General features: G+C 44.3%; 1 protein-coding gene across 4 annotated transcripts in view; it reads left to right on the forward strand.

Annotated features, from left to right (window-relative positions):
* Positions 1 to 19,460, forward strand: part of ANKRD44 (ankyrin repeat domain 44) — a 427,478-nt gene that overhangs the window by 358,602 nt on the left and 49,416 nt on the right. For 2 of the 4 annotated variants that reach the window (XM_029606058.1, XM_029606059.1), the window contains exons 25-28: positions 498 to 580; positions 5,792 to 5,874; positions 7,227 to 7,318; positions 14,421 to 17,302. In XM_029606058.1, the coding sequence (XP_029461918.1) occupies positions 498 to 580; positions 5,792 to 5,874; positions 7,227 to 7,318; positions 14,421 to 14,479 (317 nt within the window). In that variant the 3' untranslated portion in view covers positions 14,480 to 17,302. Of the gene's footprint in view, positions 1 to 497; positions 581 to 5,791; positions 5,875 to 7,226; positions 7,319 to 14,420; positions 17,303 to 19,460 lie in introns of those variants that run through there. The other 2 variants (XM_029606057.1, XM_029606056.1) reach the window with 2 other exon arrangements.

The following is a 19,460-nucleotide window of genomic DNA, read 5'->3' on the forward strand; positions in this document are numbered from 1 at the left end:
GTAACTTTCCCGCTCACTGTCCCACTGAACATGGACCTCTATGAAACCCATGCACGGAAGAACTCATAAAAAGGGTGCGTAGGTATCATAAGTATGGTGCTTCATATGCATTAATACACAAATGTGTAACCATTTACCTGTCTTATCCATAGATCATATTAAAAACTAAAGGAGGCAAAGCCCACCACAGTTACATATGTCCTTATCACTCACTAAATCTTGGCAAATGGCAGTTGACAGTAAGCTCCGAGGTGCCCTAACACATTGGAAGTAAGCACTCAAGTGCCTGCTGTCGTATCATACATCTTAATCCTCCCCACGATATATTTTTGGATATCTGTATGGGTTTTGTTTTGCTTCACTCTGTTGCTGGTAAAGAATCTGTTTCTGCTCAGATTGCAATGGATGGTATCCATGGTTTTTGTTGTGTACTCAGATTTTTAGCTGTATTCTCTTTGTCAAACTATTACCTCCTGCCTTGCTTTCCTATGTTGCAGATATTCTGGTGAACAGTGCCAAGGCTGACTTGACTATGAAGGATAAAGACTTGAATACACCTCTGCACCTAGCTTGCAGTAAAGTACGTACAAGAGCTTTACTAGCCATACAGCTGGCAGTAGTGGGTGACACTGGGTTCAAAATTCCAAACCTGGTGATGTTTTGCTTGTCACATGGCTGTCACATTTATCTGGGTATTCAGGTTGAGCAGAGCACTTGGGACTACCACACATAGTTCCCTCTAAGCTGAGCGTGTTTTACATGGTCGCTCACATAACATTTTCTTTGTAATATACAGAAATGCAACGCTAAAGCTGGTTTAAAAAAAATTGTTGCTCACACAAAATAATTTGCACACAACTAGTCACTCCTAGGTCTGCAGGGTGAGTGCAGTGTAGAAATGGCTCATGCAGATTTGGGGGACTTGTAGCAACCCTGTGCTTCAGCTTGCTTAGATGCTCTTGGCAGGCCCAGATTTAGGCGTAGGCAACTGCCTAGGGTGCCATATTTTGATGGCACCGAGTTCGCAGGCCAAAGAGAAGCTGCCTCCTGCTTGCTTTAGGGCCATGTGCTGACTCAGCTTCAAAGGGGCATCGCTGTCGCTTCTCTCCCTGTAGGTGCCAAAATCTTAAATGCGGCCCTAGCTCTTGGGAATATCTCACAAACAGGCCGATACAGAACAGTTTTAGAAGCTCTTTTGTCTTAGATGCTTTAGCCTGACACCTAGCAGCAATATATCAGAGGAACAGGACACAAACATTCATCCATATACTCAGGCCATTCAATAAGGTCTCGGGAGAGCTGGCGCTCCAAGGTGAGCACCCACTCTCCTGACGCGCGCCCAGGCACCTCTTCCTGGGCACAAAATTCTTTATTTAAATTAGGGCCCGCGCTTAATTTTACCCGGCGTCAGTTGTCGAACCCGCTGGACAGCCACAGGTTTGGAAAACGGAGACACTGGCAAAGTTGAGCGTCCCGTTTTCCAACCTGTGGGCAGATTTTTTTTTTTTTTTTAAATATTTTTTTTTTTTATTTTGGGGGCCTCCGACTTAATATGTTATGATATTAAGTCAGAGGGTGTATAGAAAAGCAGTTTTTCTGCGTTACTGTACACTTGCCCAGTGCCTGGTCGGAAATTAATGCTGCCTCTGCTCAACCTGAATACCCAGATAAATGTGACAACCATGTGACAAGCAAACATCACCAGGTTTGGGAAATTTGAATCCAGTGTCACCCACTACTGCCAGCGCTATTAGTTTCGGGGGGGGGGGGTTGGCCGCGCATTTTTGACGCGCTATTACTACCCTTACCAGTATAAGGGGTAATAATAGCGCATCAAAAATGCGCGGCCAGACGGGGGCTAAACGATGGGCTCGGCTGAGCACAACCGTTCTGGGACCAATAGTTCCCAAGGACCAATAGTTCCATGTGAATGTAGTATAGCATGATTTCAAGGCAACTCTACTCTGCAGCCCTGCATTAGTCATGTACATTTGACCCATTTATAACACTTCTCCTTTTCAGTTGCAAAAGAACTCCCTGACCTTCTGAGAATGGACGTGAGTCCGCTGCAGGATCTTGGGGGTGGAGATAACTTTATGTCTCAGGATGATTGATTTCAGTGGGATATTTAGAATGCCTGGGCTCTGGCAGATTGGGGAGTGGCATTCTCAGTCGTCATGCAGTGGCAGCACCCTGGTGGCCCATGGGTCCTGTGTTTGCCGGGATCCAGAAGTAGCCGCAAACTGTCACCGCAATGGCTGGTCTGAGTTGCGAGGAGGATATAAAATGGAAAAAAACCCGATAATTTCAATGAAGAGTCATGGGCACCAACAGTACCTGAATGTAATTCGCTTTGAAGTACTGAAATCAGAATATAAATCAAATAATAATAGAAAACAGAGGCTGGTTCCAATTGAGATGGAAGCCCAAGAGGAGCAGAAGGAGACTGTTGGGCAAAATGGACAACAAACTTGAAAGCCTTAGTCTCCATGGTCAGGATCCTCAAATATGTTCCACATTTTATGGGGTCTCATCTGACTAAAATCTGAAAATATAGAGAGTAGTGAGAGTGGGACTGGAGGATGCTCTTTTGGTTTCCTAATGCCTGTGACTCATGCAATGCTTTGGTACACAGTGATGAATGAGATATATATGTCATGTTGGGTACAGTCAGAGAGGGCAGCAGAAACCCTGAGACAGAAAGGCTGACCTCTAGGAACTTGTTGACTGTAGGTATCTCTTAAGAGAGGATATGATCTGAAAAGCTATGAAATACTGTGACATTTCTAAACTGCAGCCAGCAGCAGAAATGATAGCTTCTGCCTGCTCTGAAGCACAGACCTGTTTCTGACTGCTCTGGAACGATACAAACTCACCTTTAACCATTTCACTCACCTACCCTCAGTGTACTGGGAGGCAGCATTAGATCTGCCTGTAATGGAGCAAAACTAGATTTACAGAACTGATGAAAATGGACTTAAAGGAAACATCTAAATTACAGACAGGGATGCCAGGCATAAAAAATATAGATTCATTGTAGAAGCTATCTGCAGTACATAAAAGGAAACAAAAATCAGTTTTGTGAGGTTTTCCTTTTAGCTCACTGGCATTTCATTGCTATAGATGAGGGTTCAGAGCTGAACATAAGAAATTGCCATGCTGGGTCAGACCAAGGGTCCATCAAGCCCAGCATCCTGTTTCCAACAGAGGCCAAAACCAGGCCACAAGAACCTGGCAATTACCCAAACACTAAGAAGAACCCATGCTACTGATGCAATTAATAGCAGTGGCTATTCCCTAAGTATAATTGATTAATAGCTATTAATGGACTTCTCCTCCAAGAACTTATCTAAACCTTTTTTGAACCCAGCTACACTAACTGCACTAACCACATCCTCTGGCAAGAAATTCCAGAGCTTTATTGTGCGTTGAGTGAAAAAGAATTTTCTCCGATTAGTGTTAAATGTGTTACTTGCTAACTTCATGGAATGCCCCCTAGTCCTTCTATTATTTGAAAGTGTAAATAACCGAGTTACATCTACTCGTTCAAGACCTCTCATGATCTTAAAGACCTCTATCATATCCCCCCTCAGCCGTCTCTTCTCCAAGCTGAACAGCTCTAACCTCTTCAGCCTTTCCTCATAGGGGAGCTGTTCCATTCCCTTTATCATTTTGGTCGCCCTTCTCTGTACCTTCTCCATCGCAACTATATCTTTTTTGAGATGCGGCGACCAGAATTGTACACAGTATTCAAGGTGCGGTCATCAATGACACAAGACCTGTGTGTCAGGAATGTGCATTTAATCATTTTTAGTTTGCAAATAGTGCGCACTATGGGGCGAATTTTCAAAGGAGTTTTGTGTGTAAAAGCAATTTTCAAAAGCCTATTTACACCCATAAAAGCTTTTGACAATTACCTATTTGCATATAGTGCACACTATTCAGAAATAGTGCACCAATTCCCCTAAAAAAGGTTTCAGTCTTTGACGGGTACAGATCCCACTACCTACCCTTTTCCTTTGTTGAAAAATAAGACCCTGGAAGCCTCCCACCTGCAATCCCCCACCCTAATCTACTTTTCTGAATCCCCTTTAGACTTATCAATTCTGCTCTGGTGGTCTACTGGGGCCCAGAGCAACTGCTATACTCTGGAGCCAGTGGTTGCTATTTTCCAAAATGGCGCTGGCAGCTCCTGTAATGTGATAGGCGCAAAGATCTGGCTGGCACCATTTTGGAAAATGGTGGTCACCGGGTCCAGAGCATAAGGTTTGTTCTGGACCCCCACTCGACCACAAGGACAGATTTGGTATGTCTAGGAAGATCTGGAAGGTGGACTGGGGGGGGCTATTTTACAACAAATGGGAGGGTTGCGGGCAGGAGCTGTGATTGGCATAGCTGAAACCTTTTTTTTTTGGGTAAATTTCAGCATCTAGAAGTGGCAGGGAAGTGGGATAGGGATCTCAAGAGACCTCCTGAGATGTTTGAGACAGTTGGGGTGGGATAGCGGTAAGGGCCGATCGTTTTTGTTTTTTTTTCCATTTTTCTTTGTTTTTACGTTTCAGAAAATAGCACGCACTATTTTCTGAAACTTAAAAAAACCCCAACAAAAAAACCCCCCTGAACGATACATAAATTTGACCCCAAACATCATGAAACAAAATGACACTAAATTTTTTGGCCTGCATTCACCTCCGTTCTTGAAAGTTCTGTGATTCATTTTGTCGGGCCTGCACTTAAGTTTTGTTACATTCGTTTTCAGAGCTTTGCAACGCATTCTCTCTACCTCAGATCCACAGCCCAGTCTGAAACTGGAAGTTCTTGGCAAGGAGACAGTCGATTCACATCTTGGGTTATGCTCTGAGGGGGGATTTTCCAAGCGATTTCCACTGGGAAATTGGCCGGCTGAATACCTCCCACCTACTACATGGCTAAAAGCCTGCGCGTTGTTCCCCACGTGGGAGGAGGCATTCTCCGGGCTGTGTTTAGGTGGGGAAGGAAATGTATGCAGGCAGACATCATTTCCAAGGCAAAATTCTGCCCACAGAGAAAGAGAGTGCTAGCGGCAAGTTTACACCATTTTGAAAATTGCCCCCTTCTTTTACAAGGCTGGGTACAAACACCTGGAGCAGATAGTATACAGTGAAAACCAAAACTCAGCTAAGGTGAGCATGTGGTGATGGGAGAGGTGCTACAGATTCAGGTTTAAGAGTCTGAAGAGTGTTTGTTTGCCTGGGCCCGGTCTGTGGCCTGCCTGTTCCACCTTTTGCATAAATACCAATTTTCAGTCGGAAAAACGAATATTGTTTTGCAGTTTCCTCCTGCTTCTTTGGATTTCCAATTCAGCTAGAATCAGGGCCAGGATTGGGGGCCATGAGACTTCATTCACCGCTGACTGGAGATTTTCTCCCTTTTTAATTTCTCCTCCCAGCTTACTTTAGTCCTGTTGCTGCAGCGACAGTCTTCAGCTGGGAGCCGTGTGCTAGGGCTCATTTGGGAACCCTGCAATCTTAGGTCCTGAATCTGGTCACTAGGCATTGCCTTTATGCAGCAACTGACTCCTTGACGGGCTGTGAACCCAGCCTCCGCAGCATCCCTAGCCCCTGCTAACCCAGGGAACGAAAGACCTGCTAGAGAGCCACTGGGCTGGCCCTCAGCTACCAACACTGTTAAAAAGCACAAGTCAAGAACCATGTCTTGAGGTTTTCAGAGGACTGTGCATTAGAATTAAGATGCTGTTTAATCAGAATAGATTTGACTTGAAGGATTTCTGCTTCTGGCTTTATACTTTCAGGGTCATGAAAAATGTGCCTTGTTGATACTTGACAAGATACAGGAGCAAAGCCTTATTAATGCAACAAATAATGCATTACAGACGTAAGTAGTGATCAGCTTCTATTTCCACTCTTCTTTTCTTACATGGATTTTAACATGAGGAGCGGATAGTAGGGTTTGAGAGAGTTCACGGTTTGTGGAATCTAAAACGAAGCAGAACCCCTTTGCAAGTGTTTGCATGCCTCCAAACTTTGAAAGAAAGCTGGGGGGCATGAGCAATACTAGAATCTTGTTAACAGTTTTGATCCTAAATATGTAGATATAACAATGTAACTAAAGAAAAAGGCCAGGTGAGAGAAATCTATAGAGTACATGTTTCTGCAGGCATAATATAGAACTAGTAGGGGTATGCAGCAAAATATTATTCATTTTATTTTTTTCATGAGAGTAGTTTTGTTTGAGTTGTATTGGGATTTTTTGTGTTTGGTTTTTGCATGCATTATTGTACAGTAGCGCATGCTAAAACCAACTCAAGCTGTTACCTTCTCCTCCGTAGACTCCTCCCAGACTCTTTACCATCTGCCATAGGTCCACACAGGCCCTGCCTAGACTCCCTCTTACCATATGTAAGGCCTTGGGGAGAGGCTTCTTGGTTGGGACAAGGACAGAGGAGTCTGGACTCTGGCTGTTCGTGCACCAAAACTTTTATTATTTACAGACAAAGCAAACAAAAAGACCTGCTTACCTCAGCAGTGCTTAGAACAGAAATGTAACAGTTACAGTTCTGGTGTAGTTCCTGTTTCCTTCTTTTATCTGGAGCCACCCTATTCCCTCTGGGGCCTGCTTACTTATTCCCCCTCCTCAGGAAAATGCCCAGAGACCAAGATTCCCTTCAGGTATGTGGTGGACTGGGCACATACCTGGAGCCAGTCGTTTAAGGTGTTCTGTGGGTCTTTTGTATACACTCCTTCACGCCATACTTTAAGCCAGGCCATCCCCAGTCACTGCTTCCCTGCCAATGCTATTTCTCATAATGGTTCTGGCCTTTGCCAAATAACAAAATGGCACCAAACAATTTTGATGTAACTGTGCCATTATGAGAAACAGCACCAGCAGATCAGGAGTGACTTAAGGATTGCTCCTCCCCGGAAAGGGGACCTAGCTTAAAATATGGTTAGGAGGAGTCTGGGGGGACCTGCAAGAAGTGGGAGACCCTCTGAGGATAAGAGGAAGCCAGAGTGGCTATTTTAAAATGATGACCGTTTTCATATTTTTATGGTGGCAGTATGAAATGAAATGAAAGAAAACAAATGGCATTTCATTTGTTTTTCTTTCATTTCGTTTCCAGCTGCACATCCCTAAGAACTAGTAATCATCTGGAACCGTTAAGACAGTGGGCAAGAGCCCAGTGTTCCCGCCAAAGCCCATGTGCATGCGCTTGCTTTGTTTTGTAGACCTCTCCATATTGCTGCACGGAATGGCTTAAAGATGGTTGTGGAGGAGTTGCTAGGCAAAGGAGCATGTGTCCTTGCAGTCGATGAAAACGGTAAGTCATGGTCTTCGCCAGCAGTCTCAGGAGACGCACCATTTAAAAAGTGTTTTTGAAACCATTTGCAAAATGTGTGGGAGAGCATAGATTTACGCCCTGGGTGATTAAACAAAACTGGCTCATTTCCGGCTTAGGTTGAACAGGCCGAGACTGATTCTCCATCCTGCTCGCTGTGCATTTATGTAGAACAAAGACACAGGATTTGTTTTTTGTTTCAGACAGGGTTTTGCATGTGCTTTCTGCAAATAGCCTCTAACCCCTGTTGCATTGTGGTTAAGAGGTTTTTGGCTATAAGCACTAATGCTAAATATGCCAGCTGTCGGCATCATGACATTTCAGCCATCAGCACCAGTGTTAAATATCCTTTCAAGCGCAGCATGCTGAACATAAGAAAATGTGTATCCCAGCACATTTATTGCGCTCACATGTTGCCCCCGCACTTCCCAAATGCTTGTGGAATTAGCCATGCACTTAGCACAAGGGAAGGGCTCCCTGCCCCCTTGCTGAAAAGCGAAGGAGTGATTGAGCCCAGAACCATGCCCCCTTCCTCTCATCACCTGAGGACCTTTGGGCCATCACGGTTCTTCCCACTCTGCCCCCTCAGAAGTGACGTGGGTTACCAACCCCCTTTTGATACCTCCTCTCCTGGAAGAGGCATGGAATCCCTGGTGACGTCCCTCTCCCCCCAACAGGCACATGGGTCTTTATGCCCAGATCCCCTAGGCCTCCACTTACAGTCTCATCGATTACCCCGGAAGACTTCCAGGGACCAGTGGACATTAGTAGTGGAGTCTGGGAGGATTGATGGGAGGGGGCGACGGGCCACAAAGGGCCTGCATGACTTCTGGAGAAAGGAGAGGCAATGATGCAATTACAGTCCGGGGGGTGGAGGGCACTACAGTTCCAGCAGTGGTGCGTGTTAATGTGGGCCACCAGTACGCAAATGAAAGGTACAGTTAGTTTTCCTGCATTAATTGGCCCACTATAACCCACCAAGTACATCCAGCATTAATCCCTAGTGAGCTCAGTAGAATTAATTTTGATTTTAATGGGCTTATTTGCATGCATGTTCCATTACCTAATAAAAATGCCAAATTGGATGCAAATAAAATGAGTTGTACAAGGATGTTAGGTTTCTACTCCTAATCCAAGAGTGCAGGTTTGGGTTTTTTTTTGCCCAATTATTTTTGTGACATTTAAGAATCTGCCCCTCAAAATTCCTGGCTTCCTGAAGAGAGCAGAGTTCTCCAGCTGAGGAGCTCTTAAGAGCCTGTTTTTTTTTTAACAAGACTAGTGTCAGAGAGCAAGGTTTGTGAAGCTCTGGGTGCGCAGAGATCCATCAGATTCCAGCAGTCTGCACAGCACGGAGGAGAAAGGAGCTATGGGTAGGACCCCCCTTTCCTGCCTACGGCAAGGCTGCCAGGTCTGCCAGGCCCTAGAACAGCTTTAGTGCTGTGGAGCAGAAGAGAGCCAGCAGTGTTGCAGCCTCGAAGTTCAGGAATAGTAACAGTAGTAGCATGAGTGCACCGAAGCAGGACACACACACCTGGTGGAGCCAGGTTGGCCGTGGGTACAGAGAGCACAGCTCTTTCACTGTCCTTGCAATGATGCTGCCATAAAGAAAGGTAGGAGGGGGGTGAGAGAAGGAGATGGAGGGGCAATAGGGAGGAGCTGGGCAGGGCGCCAGTGATAGAAGATGGCTTGATAGGTTGAGAGGCTGATAGATGGGTGCTAGGAGATGATGTTCTGGGAGGGGGAATTGGGAGGAAGAGTTTTGGCTTGGGGGAGGAGCATGGAAAGGAGGAAGTATGGGTATAAGAAAAAAAGATGGGGGCCGAGGAGAGAGGATGAGAGAAGAGAGCACAGCTGGGAAGGGGGGGGGGGGGGGGGGGGGGGAGGAGCAAAAGAAATGGGAGTAGGTAATGAGATACTGAAAGGAGATGAAATGAAGGGGAAGAGGCACAGAATAAAGGCAGAAGTGAAGAGGTAAAACAAAGTAAGGGTGAAAAACCTCTGGGGGGGTTTAACAGCCCATCCTTCTAGTGTGAAGCAGTGTGCTCGGAGCTGCCACTCAAAACAGTAAGATTGATTCATTTTATGGTGGTACAGCATTTAAAAAACATCTTTTTATACCAATAGCTGTATAATTTATTTTTTTCTGGCTGGTCTATGGAGTGTTTATATATATATATATATATAGAGAGAGAGAGAGAGAGAGAAAGAGAGATTTTTCTTTTTACTGCTGGCTGTATTTTTTCCTTTTGCAGCCTTTAGGGGCTGGATTTTATTTTATTCTGTAGGGTTAAAAGTAAACTTTTGGGTGACTGTAGGAGGGTTTGGGGATTTTTTGCTGTTTTGGTACCAGAGAAGTCCCCAGCAGAAGACAGTTTAGGATATACTGGTATTTAACAGCACTGGTGTATGAGGGAGCCCAGCTACTTTACCATGCTTCTCAGAATTTATAACCATGGCTACTGGAAAAATGCAGGCACAAGAATATGGCAAATTCTGCAATGCTCAGACTTCTCTTTATCTTTTCTTTTCTCTGTAGTTTGCTTGTCTATTGTGTTTTTCTTTTTGTGGAAATTGCATTCTATATGTTCTGGACCCTGCTATCAGCTGTATGTCCTTCCAGAAACAGTAAACCATGAGGGAGACTTAAGACCAGTGAAGAGATAAAGCAAAAATATTCCAGGGGAATTCTGCCAAAATCGGTCCAAAGAAATCCATAATAAATTGTGTGGAAAGATTCAGCAGTTACAAAGTGGTTGAGCCTGTAATGCCGGCAGTGCACCCATTGGCTGCAGAAAATTAAGGGGAATTTGGGTTAACTGATACAGATGCACCACTAGAAATGAGCTGTCCCATAGTCATAGGAACCATTCCAAAACCTCTTTAAGGTTGACTGCAAGTCAGCCATTTCCATTCTCCCCACTCAAACCTCTGCAGAGAAAAATCTGCTTTCTGTGGTCTAGTCATCTCAGTGTTATACACTTCATTTAGACACAAGATCAGACACAGGCTGTAACTTTGGTTGCACCAGACTCAGGCAGACTGGGAATGCATTTGGAGACTTGAACTTGGCATCTGCCTCTGTACTCTTCCATCCTCTCCCATCCTGCTTCCAAGGCAGCATGGAGTGGTAGAATGAACGCAGGTCATGGTAGTGCTGAGAGCAATCCAGTGCTCCTTGCTTCCTGTTTCAAACAAAAATAAATAGGAGAGAAGCTTCTGTGGCATGAGCTCATGCTACTTGCCTGTAGGAGCAGGCCGGGAAAGGTAGGAGGGGGGATATAGATGCTGAGAGGGAAGTGCAGAGAAAGGGGGGGATGAGAGGAGATGGATTATGGCTGTATGGGAGGGGGGGGGGAAGAGAGAACTCATGGGTGAATGGAAAGATGGAGAAGAGAGAGGAAACGGATGGAATCAGAAAAGGGAAGGGATGAAGAGGGGAAGCGAGGAGATGGGTAATGTGAGGAGAGAAGAAAAAACGAGATGGAAAGTGTTGAGAGTTAGAGTATATAGGGAAAGAAAAACAAGACAGAGATGGAGTGAGGAGAGTAGAAACATACAGGGAGATGGGCAGGAGAGAGATGTTGAAGTGGAGATTGGGATGGGGGGGGGGAGACATAGGGAGATGGAAAGAAAACTGAAGAAATGGGGCAGGGGGCAGCCGCAGAGATGGACTGACCAGAGGATAGAGACTGGGAACAATAAAAAAAAAGAGGCTGATGAAATGAAAGGAAGACAGGAAAATGAGAAAAGATGGACTTGAGGAGACAGACAAAAACTGGGATGGAAAAGACCAGGATAAGGACTGAACAGAGAGGATAAGTAAAACCAGAGATACAGAAGAGTGGAAAAAGAGTAAATTTTATTTTAGTTACAATTCTGAGCTAATTAAATGAGTCAACTAGTGTATTGGCACCTAGGGCCGACCTCAGCTATCAATTTCCTTGCTCACCTTTAGATCAGATTTGGTGCAAGAATTATTTCCTGCTGAATATTTTCTTACTCCACCCACATTCACTTCAAAACTATATGGAGTCATTGTTCTCAGAATGAGACTGACTGCTGCACACTGAGGCTGAAGTCTGCTTCAGGTTTATGATGTCTTGTATGCTCAGTTGCTCTTTTGTTAACATTTTTATCATTGTGCCGAGCTGTGTTTGCAGTGTTTTCATTTACTTTGTGAGACCGCACTGTTCGCTGCCTGAATTTTTTAAATTTCCAAATAGTGCCTGTTTGTGATCACATGACCTGAAACATTTCATAAAATCTTCCCCGCTCCCAACCTTTCCTACTCCGGTCCCCACCTTTGCATGCCTGATGAAAAAAAAACAAATGGTGTGTTTCCCAGCATGATTGGTAGCAGCATGTATCTCCTGCACGTGGAGATGCCATGTGGAATGCTCACACCCCCTTTCTCGGTTCCCATGATACTAACCATTGCCTTGTCTGCATTTGTGCCCAGGTCATACGCCAGCCCTGGCTTGTGCTCCTAACAAAGACGTGGCTGACTGCCTGGCTCTCATTTGGCCACCATGATGCCTTTTTCTCCTTCCAGCACAATGACGTCTTTCAACTTCGTTTGCTTTAAAAAAGACAGTTTGAGCAGGACGCACCTCTGCGATGACTCCAAAATGGGTGGCGTGCTTAACGCTTACAGTAAATCCCTGAGTAGCAATGTAGGAGCAGAGGACGGGTATGACGAGAACGATTCAGAACTCGGAAACCTTTGACTTTTGTACTGAGAAAGCTTTTTATTAAATACCATACATTAGTTAAAAAAAACAAAACAACAAAAAGCTTGAGACCGTAGCGCCTCAAGTATTGTTGCTTGTCCCTCAGTTCCCAAATATCAGCGAACGGTGCGCTACTGAAAGACTGTGCCAGCATAGCGCCCTGTGGAGCAGCTCGTGTTTGTATTAGACTATGTGTGTATAACCTTTTTCAGCTATCACCTGTCATGTTTTATTTGGGCCTTACATACACCTGCTGAATGCCATAGAAACGTCTACCTCCTATCTTACGCAGAAAAAGAAAAAAAAAGTTGTTTTTCTTTTTCAGCTGCACAAGAAAACCCAGGAACTATTGTCTAAAAGCTGTATTTTAACGCGTCTTTAGCTTCACGGTTGTTGTTCAGAAGCCAGACCCAGCATGGCTTCACGAAGATCATAGGGACCAATAACATGCCTCTCAGTCACCACCACGGGCTCCCTACTTCCGGTTACCTGTCATGGGGTTTCTGACGACTCCCGTAGGTTCCACAACAGCGCAAAAGCCCTTCCTGTACCACTTTATCTGAGGGGAAATTCCTGTCATTTACCTGCGTGTACAGTGCTAAGCACTTGCAAGAATGAAGGCTTTGATTTTTTTTTCTAAAAGGCCTTGGTGCATAAATACAATTAGAGCTGGAGAGATGACTTGCAAACTTTTTAATATAGATATTTTTAATCAGCACAAAAACATATGGTATATTTGCACTGCAGAGAAGAGTCGTAAAGGACTTGCTCTTCACCTGAGCCATTAAGCACCAGCCCCCTACAACTGATAGAAAATGCTGGAAGAGGAAAAACTTCAGGATGATGATTGCTTCTGAACTTTTGATGTTACTTGACATTTTAAACTTAATCATTGCTTTTTTTTTTACCTGCCGAAAGCATAGCAACTTTTCACCATTAGTATCAGCAGGGTTAAAAACCCAGCGTAATCTTGCCATTGGAAGACACCAGTGAGCAAGGGTTAAACAGATCACCTCCGCACACAACAGGAAAATGGGAACACACCAAGCAAACAAAACATTTGGACCCAACGTACTAAGGCTTTTTTTCTTGTTCCCCCACTCCTCTCGTAGATACAGAATCGGAAAGAAGCCTTAGCAAATGGGCCCTCATGGGACTTTGTTAGACTCGACCAGCTCTGCTTTCAAAAGCGTGTACTCTGCACTTTTTCAAATTCCAGTGGTTTGTATGAAAACTGGTAACACCATACAGCCAGATGCATTGCACATGTACAGGTATCACAATTGCTGTCCAAGACTGGAAAAAGTGTATTAAATGATGAACATTGGGCCAAAATAAAAATGATTATTTTGGCACCCTACATCCTAAATAACTTTGCATGCAGCAAAATACTGCAGCGGTACAGTAGCACATATGTAAATTAGTTCTAAGACCCTCTCAAATAACTTCCTTCCTATTTTTTTTATTTCCACCTGTCATTAAGATTTTAATTCACTTTTTGGCATGTACTGTATCTTACTCATATCATAATTGTTATTCAGACACAGTATGTGTTGGTTTTATTCTTAGTTTGCTCTTTATTGAATGTTGACTATTTTCCATGCTAGCAAACGTCTCTGAAAGTTAACGACAGTTAGATGGGTGAGTTGAACTAGTGTGCGCAAGATGTGGATCCTAGCCCCTTTCCGTCATTCCTAGGATCAGCGTTGTGTGTTTACGTTGGCCCATTCTGAATCGGGGACAAATTGTGCACTTGGCAAAATGCTTGTGCTAAAAGTGTACCTCTTGGTCACTTTCAGAAGCTTTTTCTTTTGAACATAAAACCCATCGTTTTTATCTTGGTGCAAAGCAAACCCCATAAGAGTTTTACCTACTCCACCAAGATCTGGTGCTGGGGAATTAGACACCCTAGGCAACCTTCGGTTTTGCACCCTTTCCCTTCCCCCAGAGACCTGCATGTCTCTCATTGTCAGCCACCAGTGGGATGGGCTCTGTCAGCAGCCTTGGGGCCTTGGTACTGTGGGTTTTTCTGACCTCCCTTCCCCTCCATCCCCCCCCCCCCAAGTCTGCCGCTGTAAGTGAAGGCCTAGTTCACCTAATGGAAACACCGGCCCTGGCTCTACCATAAATAAAACCACAGCATTCTGGGATGCAGCTTATATGAATTTGTTCCTCAATAAACTGTGTCTATGGCTTTATTTCTGAGAACCCCAGGACAAACCCCAGCAAGTTGGAACAGTGCAATAGGAGATGTGAAAGGCATTGAGGTAGAATAGCTTATTGAGATGACCTTGCTTAGTAACCGTTGTATATTCAGCATTGTGAACATACTGTATCTGCTCCTTCTGCCAAAGTTTCTAGGTCCAATGGACCCCGTTCCACGCCTGCAATGGACCTACTTAAAGAAGAATGAGCGGGGTTTGTACCTATATATACTGTAGACCATGATCAAACCAGCTATCACAAGGACCAAAATGTTCCAGTATCAAAATGGAAGAAAACAGGTGGTTTTTTAAAAAAATGCCTCAAGAACGAATAAAATGACTGAATTTTTTTTATACAGCAAGCAAATCAAACAATGAATTGTCTCAAATGTCTTTTGCATTTCTTAGGATATTAATTCAGACAGGAAAACTTGGCATTTGTAACTGATGTGTTGATCACAATTTTTTTCCAGACTAGAGAAAATGTTGATTATACTTTTTATGTAAATGTGTTTCTATTTATTTGATGTGAAACCAATGCCCAGGAATAATGACTGTAGTCTGCTCTCCTCTAGTTCTCATAGGACATTTTTTGGCAATATACAAAGTGGAAAGAAATGTGAATATTTAGGATTGTCTCTGTCATAAGCTCTTGGTCTTTTCAATATGCATTTTACAATGTGCTTGGAGACATTTAAAAACTTAACATTTCAACATACACGGGTAAAGTAATGACAATATAATCATCTGTGACACCTGGGGACCACTAATGTTCTATTAGTTCACCAGGAATTTGAACATTAGATAGAGATTTTTGTCATAAAGAATGAGATGTGTTTCAAATGAAAAGTTCAACAATGGTACAGCAGAATTTAAGGATTGAGAATGGGAAAGTAACTCTGCTCCTTTAGGGCCGTAACCAGATTTTCCGGATATTCTCAAAGAATATTCATGAGATATATTTACATACATGTGGTGTAAGAATCCAGGTTAATTTGCATATCTTCGGAGATCAGGAGAACCAGAACTGTTTGCAGCCTTGAAGGACTTGCCACATGCTACTTTTTATGCATTTTGTACAGATCTGTTCCAGGATGTGAAAGAAAAAGAAATTCCCAGGACTAATATTCTGGAAAATGCTCTAAAAATCTTATTGGCGAGTTTTTAAAAGGGGGAATGGTTGGCAAAACTACCTGGGGGGACTTGATGGAAAGAATTATTGCTTTGGAAATGTGGTGGGGGAACAGATCCACAAGATCTCACGCGTGCCAGACTTTGAAGAGAAAAAGTGTGGCTTTCATAAAACATTAATTACAAAAAACGTGAATGGTTAATGAGTTGAAGACAACGTTGAAAGAAGTCTGTCCCAAAGAATTGCATGATACCGCAGGCCAGAGGCTACAATAATGTTGGCAAAGAAAGTTGCTTGCCTTCGTATTTCAGGAGGCACATGGGCCAGAAGCTGGAAATTGTCTTGCTGGAGCCTTCACCTATCAGCTTCTTGAGTAGATTGCTTCATGCATTCATAGAGACTACTCCAGCAGAACAGACACTAGAGTGGAGGTGCCACTGTAGAGGAAAAGTATATCCAAGAAACTCTGCCTGTTACTGATATAAGCTTCATAATGTCCAATTATGCTTTTTAATTGTTCTTTATGATTTCACCCTCCCGTGCATGAGTTTTAGGTTGTATTTTAACCACAGATTTTTGCAGGCAGATTGCATTCCCTACATACCATGCACTTGTCAGTCCTCTCTCCCTTCCTCTCACCTCTCTTACAGTAAATGACTACTTCCAGATTACTTAAACTCTTCAGGGCTGATTTAAGCCTTTTCGGTTGGCTCTCATCAGTTGCACAGGGGAACTTTCATCACAACAAAATGGCCACCAGCACCCAAAGTCCTACTTGGACGTTATGCACTGACCGGAAAGAATTGAACTGGCTCCTTAGAGCTGTTATTGTACAGTGAGATAGCTCAGGGGATTTCTGCTCATCATTACTAACAGAGCACCGTGGTATGTTTGGTACTATATGCAGTAAACAGCTGCCAGATGTCTTATTTTATTATTAAGTTGGATCAAGTATTGTTGAGTGGATTGTTAGTTATTTGCTTTACTTTTGAGAAAAGATGGTTATGTATCTGTTGGTTCAGAATTTCTGTGATTTTTTTTCTTTTTGTCCTGCAAGATGAAGGTTTGAGTGCCTTTTCATACTTGTATGTTCTGGAAATGTTCTGTGAAATTAACAAAAATTATTTTTTTTTTGTTTCTTTCCTTCAAGTGTTCTTAAAGCAATATATTTACTGGTGAATTTCATTTCCAACGTTTGTTTTTGATTGTAAAAACAAGAAAGTCTTTATTTTCTTTTTATTTTAAAAATGTTTCACGTGCATTCAAATGAAAATGTATCTGCTACGTTTATGTAGTATTTCTGTAGTCCTTTTGCAGAGCTGAAAATGCTTTGATTTTCCATACAACTGTAAAATCACGGGTCAGTGTTATAGGGAAGGCGTTATAAAAACTGTAGTGACAATCTGACAATGTATAAATGTAATTCTTTACGTTTCTTATGCAGAGATCTACATATTAAAAGCCAATAACTTCTGTTTGATAGTTGTCTCTATATCTTATGCTTTAGCATGTGCAATATATCTTGATAACGCACGATGATGCTGATCAGGTGCCAGTGTTATATTTGTGTAACATATTTGTAACAAGTGGCATAAAATATTGTTTGATGGTTTTGGTGAGATATTGTCTGTAATGTTTTATGTAAACTGAAGTTTCTAATGACTTAAAAGTAAATGTCCTGGTTGTAAAAAGGAGACAAAAAAAAGGACTTTTATTTCAGTGAGTGACTCAGAACTCACCCTTCATCTGCTCAAGCACAGATTAGCATTCTGTTTTTGTAACTACTGAATGCGGTATTAATGTAATGAAGTACTTAATTGTAAACTAGTATTGAAATGCATTCAGATGGTTATTTTTACAAATAAACAAGGTACAACTATTGTTGCAGCATGGACTATTATCTTTTGTTTTATTTGGAGTGTTGATTGATACTGAATCAGCATACTTGGACAGTGTGGACACAAATGAGCACCTCAACTGAAGATATCAAATTGTTTCCTGTGTTGAGGGAAAGTTAAGTCCATGACAAGTATGTTCTCAGGAACATATATGGAGTATGTTGGTCACCTGATTGATAACGTAGTGAAAAGTAGCTGAATTCAAATATTTACTTTTTACCACTACCAAGCTACACAAAAGATGTGCCTGCCTGTCACAGGTCTTAACTGTGGTCTTCTCCTTTCCCAGCCACTAAGGTCCCTTCGTATCTGTACCCTGCATTTTTTAATTCTGCCACTGCTATGGCTATTATCACCTCTGCTGAAAGTCTGCTCCAGCTGTCTACCACCTTCTCACTGGAGAAAATCTTTTCTCACTTTCCTTTTGAGCTTCCCTCTCTTCAACATCATACAATGTCCTCTTGGTTATGAGAGTTTCATTCTCTGGCTAAATGTCACCTTCTGGTACTTGTAGAAGCTTGTTGGATATTTGAATATTTTTATCATATATTCACTGTCGCTTCTGCTTCTAGATAGTAAATCTTTAGATCCATCCATCTCTGTCTGTATGGTTTATGGTTCTGGCAATGCCCCTTCCCTGTACGTACCAGGATCAGTCCAGACACCTGGGTTGTGACTCCGCACCAGGAGATGGAGACAGAGCAAAACTTGTCGGGCACCCCTACATATAGTAAGGTGCCACCCACAGCCCGTCAGTCTTTCTCTGCCTCCAGCAGATGGGGCAGGTCCACCCACAGTCTCGATTAATCCTGGTTAGGGAATTAGCTAGTCAGGGGATTCTTATTTAAAAAAAAAAAAAAAAAAAAAGAAAGAAGAGAAGAAGAATAAGAAAAGAAATCTTCAGAAAGCAGCAGAAGCCCGAGTCCTGTACGCCTCCCAGGGGGGTTGGAAGGTCCTGAGGGGACCATCCCCCTCTGGTTGAGGCCGCTGCTGGGGTTGAGAACCCGGCCAGGGCTGGCAGCAGCGTCGGGGGTGACACCGGGGAGCCCGGTTCACTCACCCCCGCTGGAGAGGAGGAATCAGGACCAGGGCCAGCGGCGAGTACAAGTAAAAAAAAAAAAAAAAGTGTTTTGTTTTGTGTTTGACTGTGCGGCTTGGCCTCTCGCTCTGTTTTTCGTCGCGGGGGGAAGGGGGCCGTTCAGGGACCGTCTGAATCACGGGATTTGTTTATTTTTGCCCTCCTTCGTCCCTCCCGGCCGCGGGCCGTAGGCAGACCGCCGCATGCCGAGGGGCGCTTTGTGCGTCTCCAGGGAGGGGGTCTGTTCAAATTGCGTCTCGGGCGGCGAGGGGCCGTCCGAGGTCGGTCGGGGGGGTCCGTCCCCGGCCGGCGCGATCAGCCTGTTGCAGGAGGCAGTGCTGAGCCGTTCCCGCTGAGCGCGGGAACGGCGGCCATTTTGGCTTCGGTGAGAGAAGCCACGAGGAAGGCCGTGGGGGATGCCGGATTGCCCCCCCCCCCCCCCCCCGCTTTCCCCGCAGCAGCGACCCCCCCGGGGGAGGATGATTCGCCGGAGGACCGGAGTCTGGAGGGGGCCTCCTCGGACTCGGAGGCCTCTTTCTCCTCCGATTTTGCAAGTTTGTTGCACAAACTTGTCAAATACAAAAAATTGAAGAGAAAAAGAAGATCAACTAAAGGGGGTTCGGTCAAATCGGAACCCCGGAAGAAAAGGTCGGGGGAAGCTCCGCGGCGACTCGCGGATCCACCCAGGGGGCGGCGACCCTTACGGGGGATCCCTCAAGATTCGGAGTCCGAGGTGGATTCCTCTGCGGAGGAAGTTTTGGATGCGGAGGCTCCAGGTGGTGCTGGGGCTCACGCCGAACCGGAGGCGGTGCCAGCCGGGAACGCTAAAGGAGCGCCAGCGGTGGAAGGTGATGACCCTAAGGTCGTACGCTTGTTTTGGAAAGAGGAGCTGGAGCCGCTGATCCCGGCCATCTTGCAGGAAGTAGGAGTGGATGCCCCCCCGATGGGGTCTCGGACAGATGCCAAGATGGATCCGGTGCTGCTGGGTCTTACAGGACCAGCGGTGGCCTTCCCGTTCCACTTCTTGGCGACTGATATTCTATTCCGAGAATGGGATACTCCGGAATTGGGACTAAAGGTCA

This window comes from Rhinatrema bivittatum, chromosome 6 (assembly GCF_901001135.1).
Source record: "Rhinatrema bivittatum chromosome 6, aRhiBiv1.1, whole genome shotgun sequence".
NCBI lineage: Eukaryota > Metazoa > Chordata > Amphibia > Gymnophiona > Rhinatrematidae > Rhinatrema > Rhinatrema bivittatum.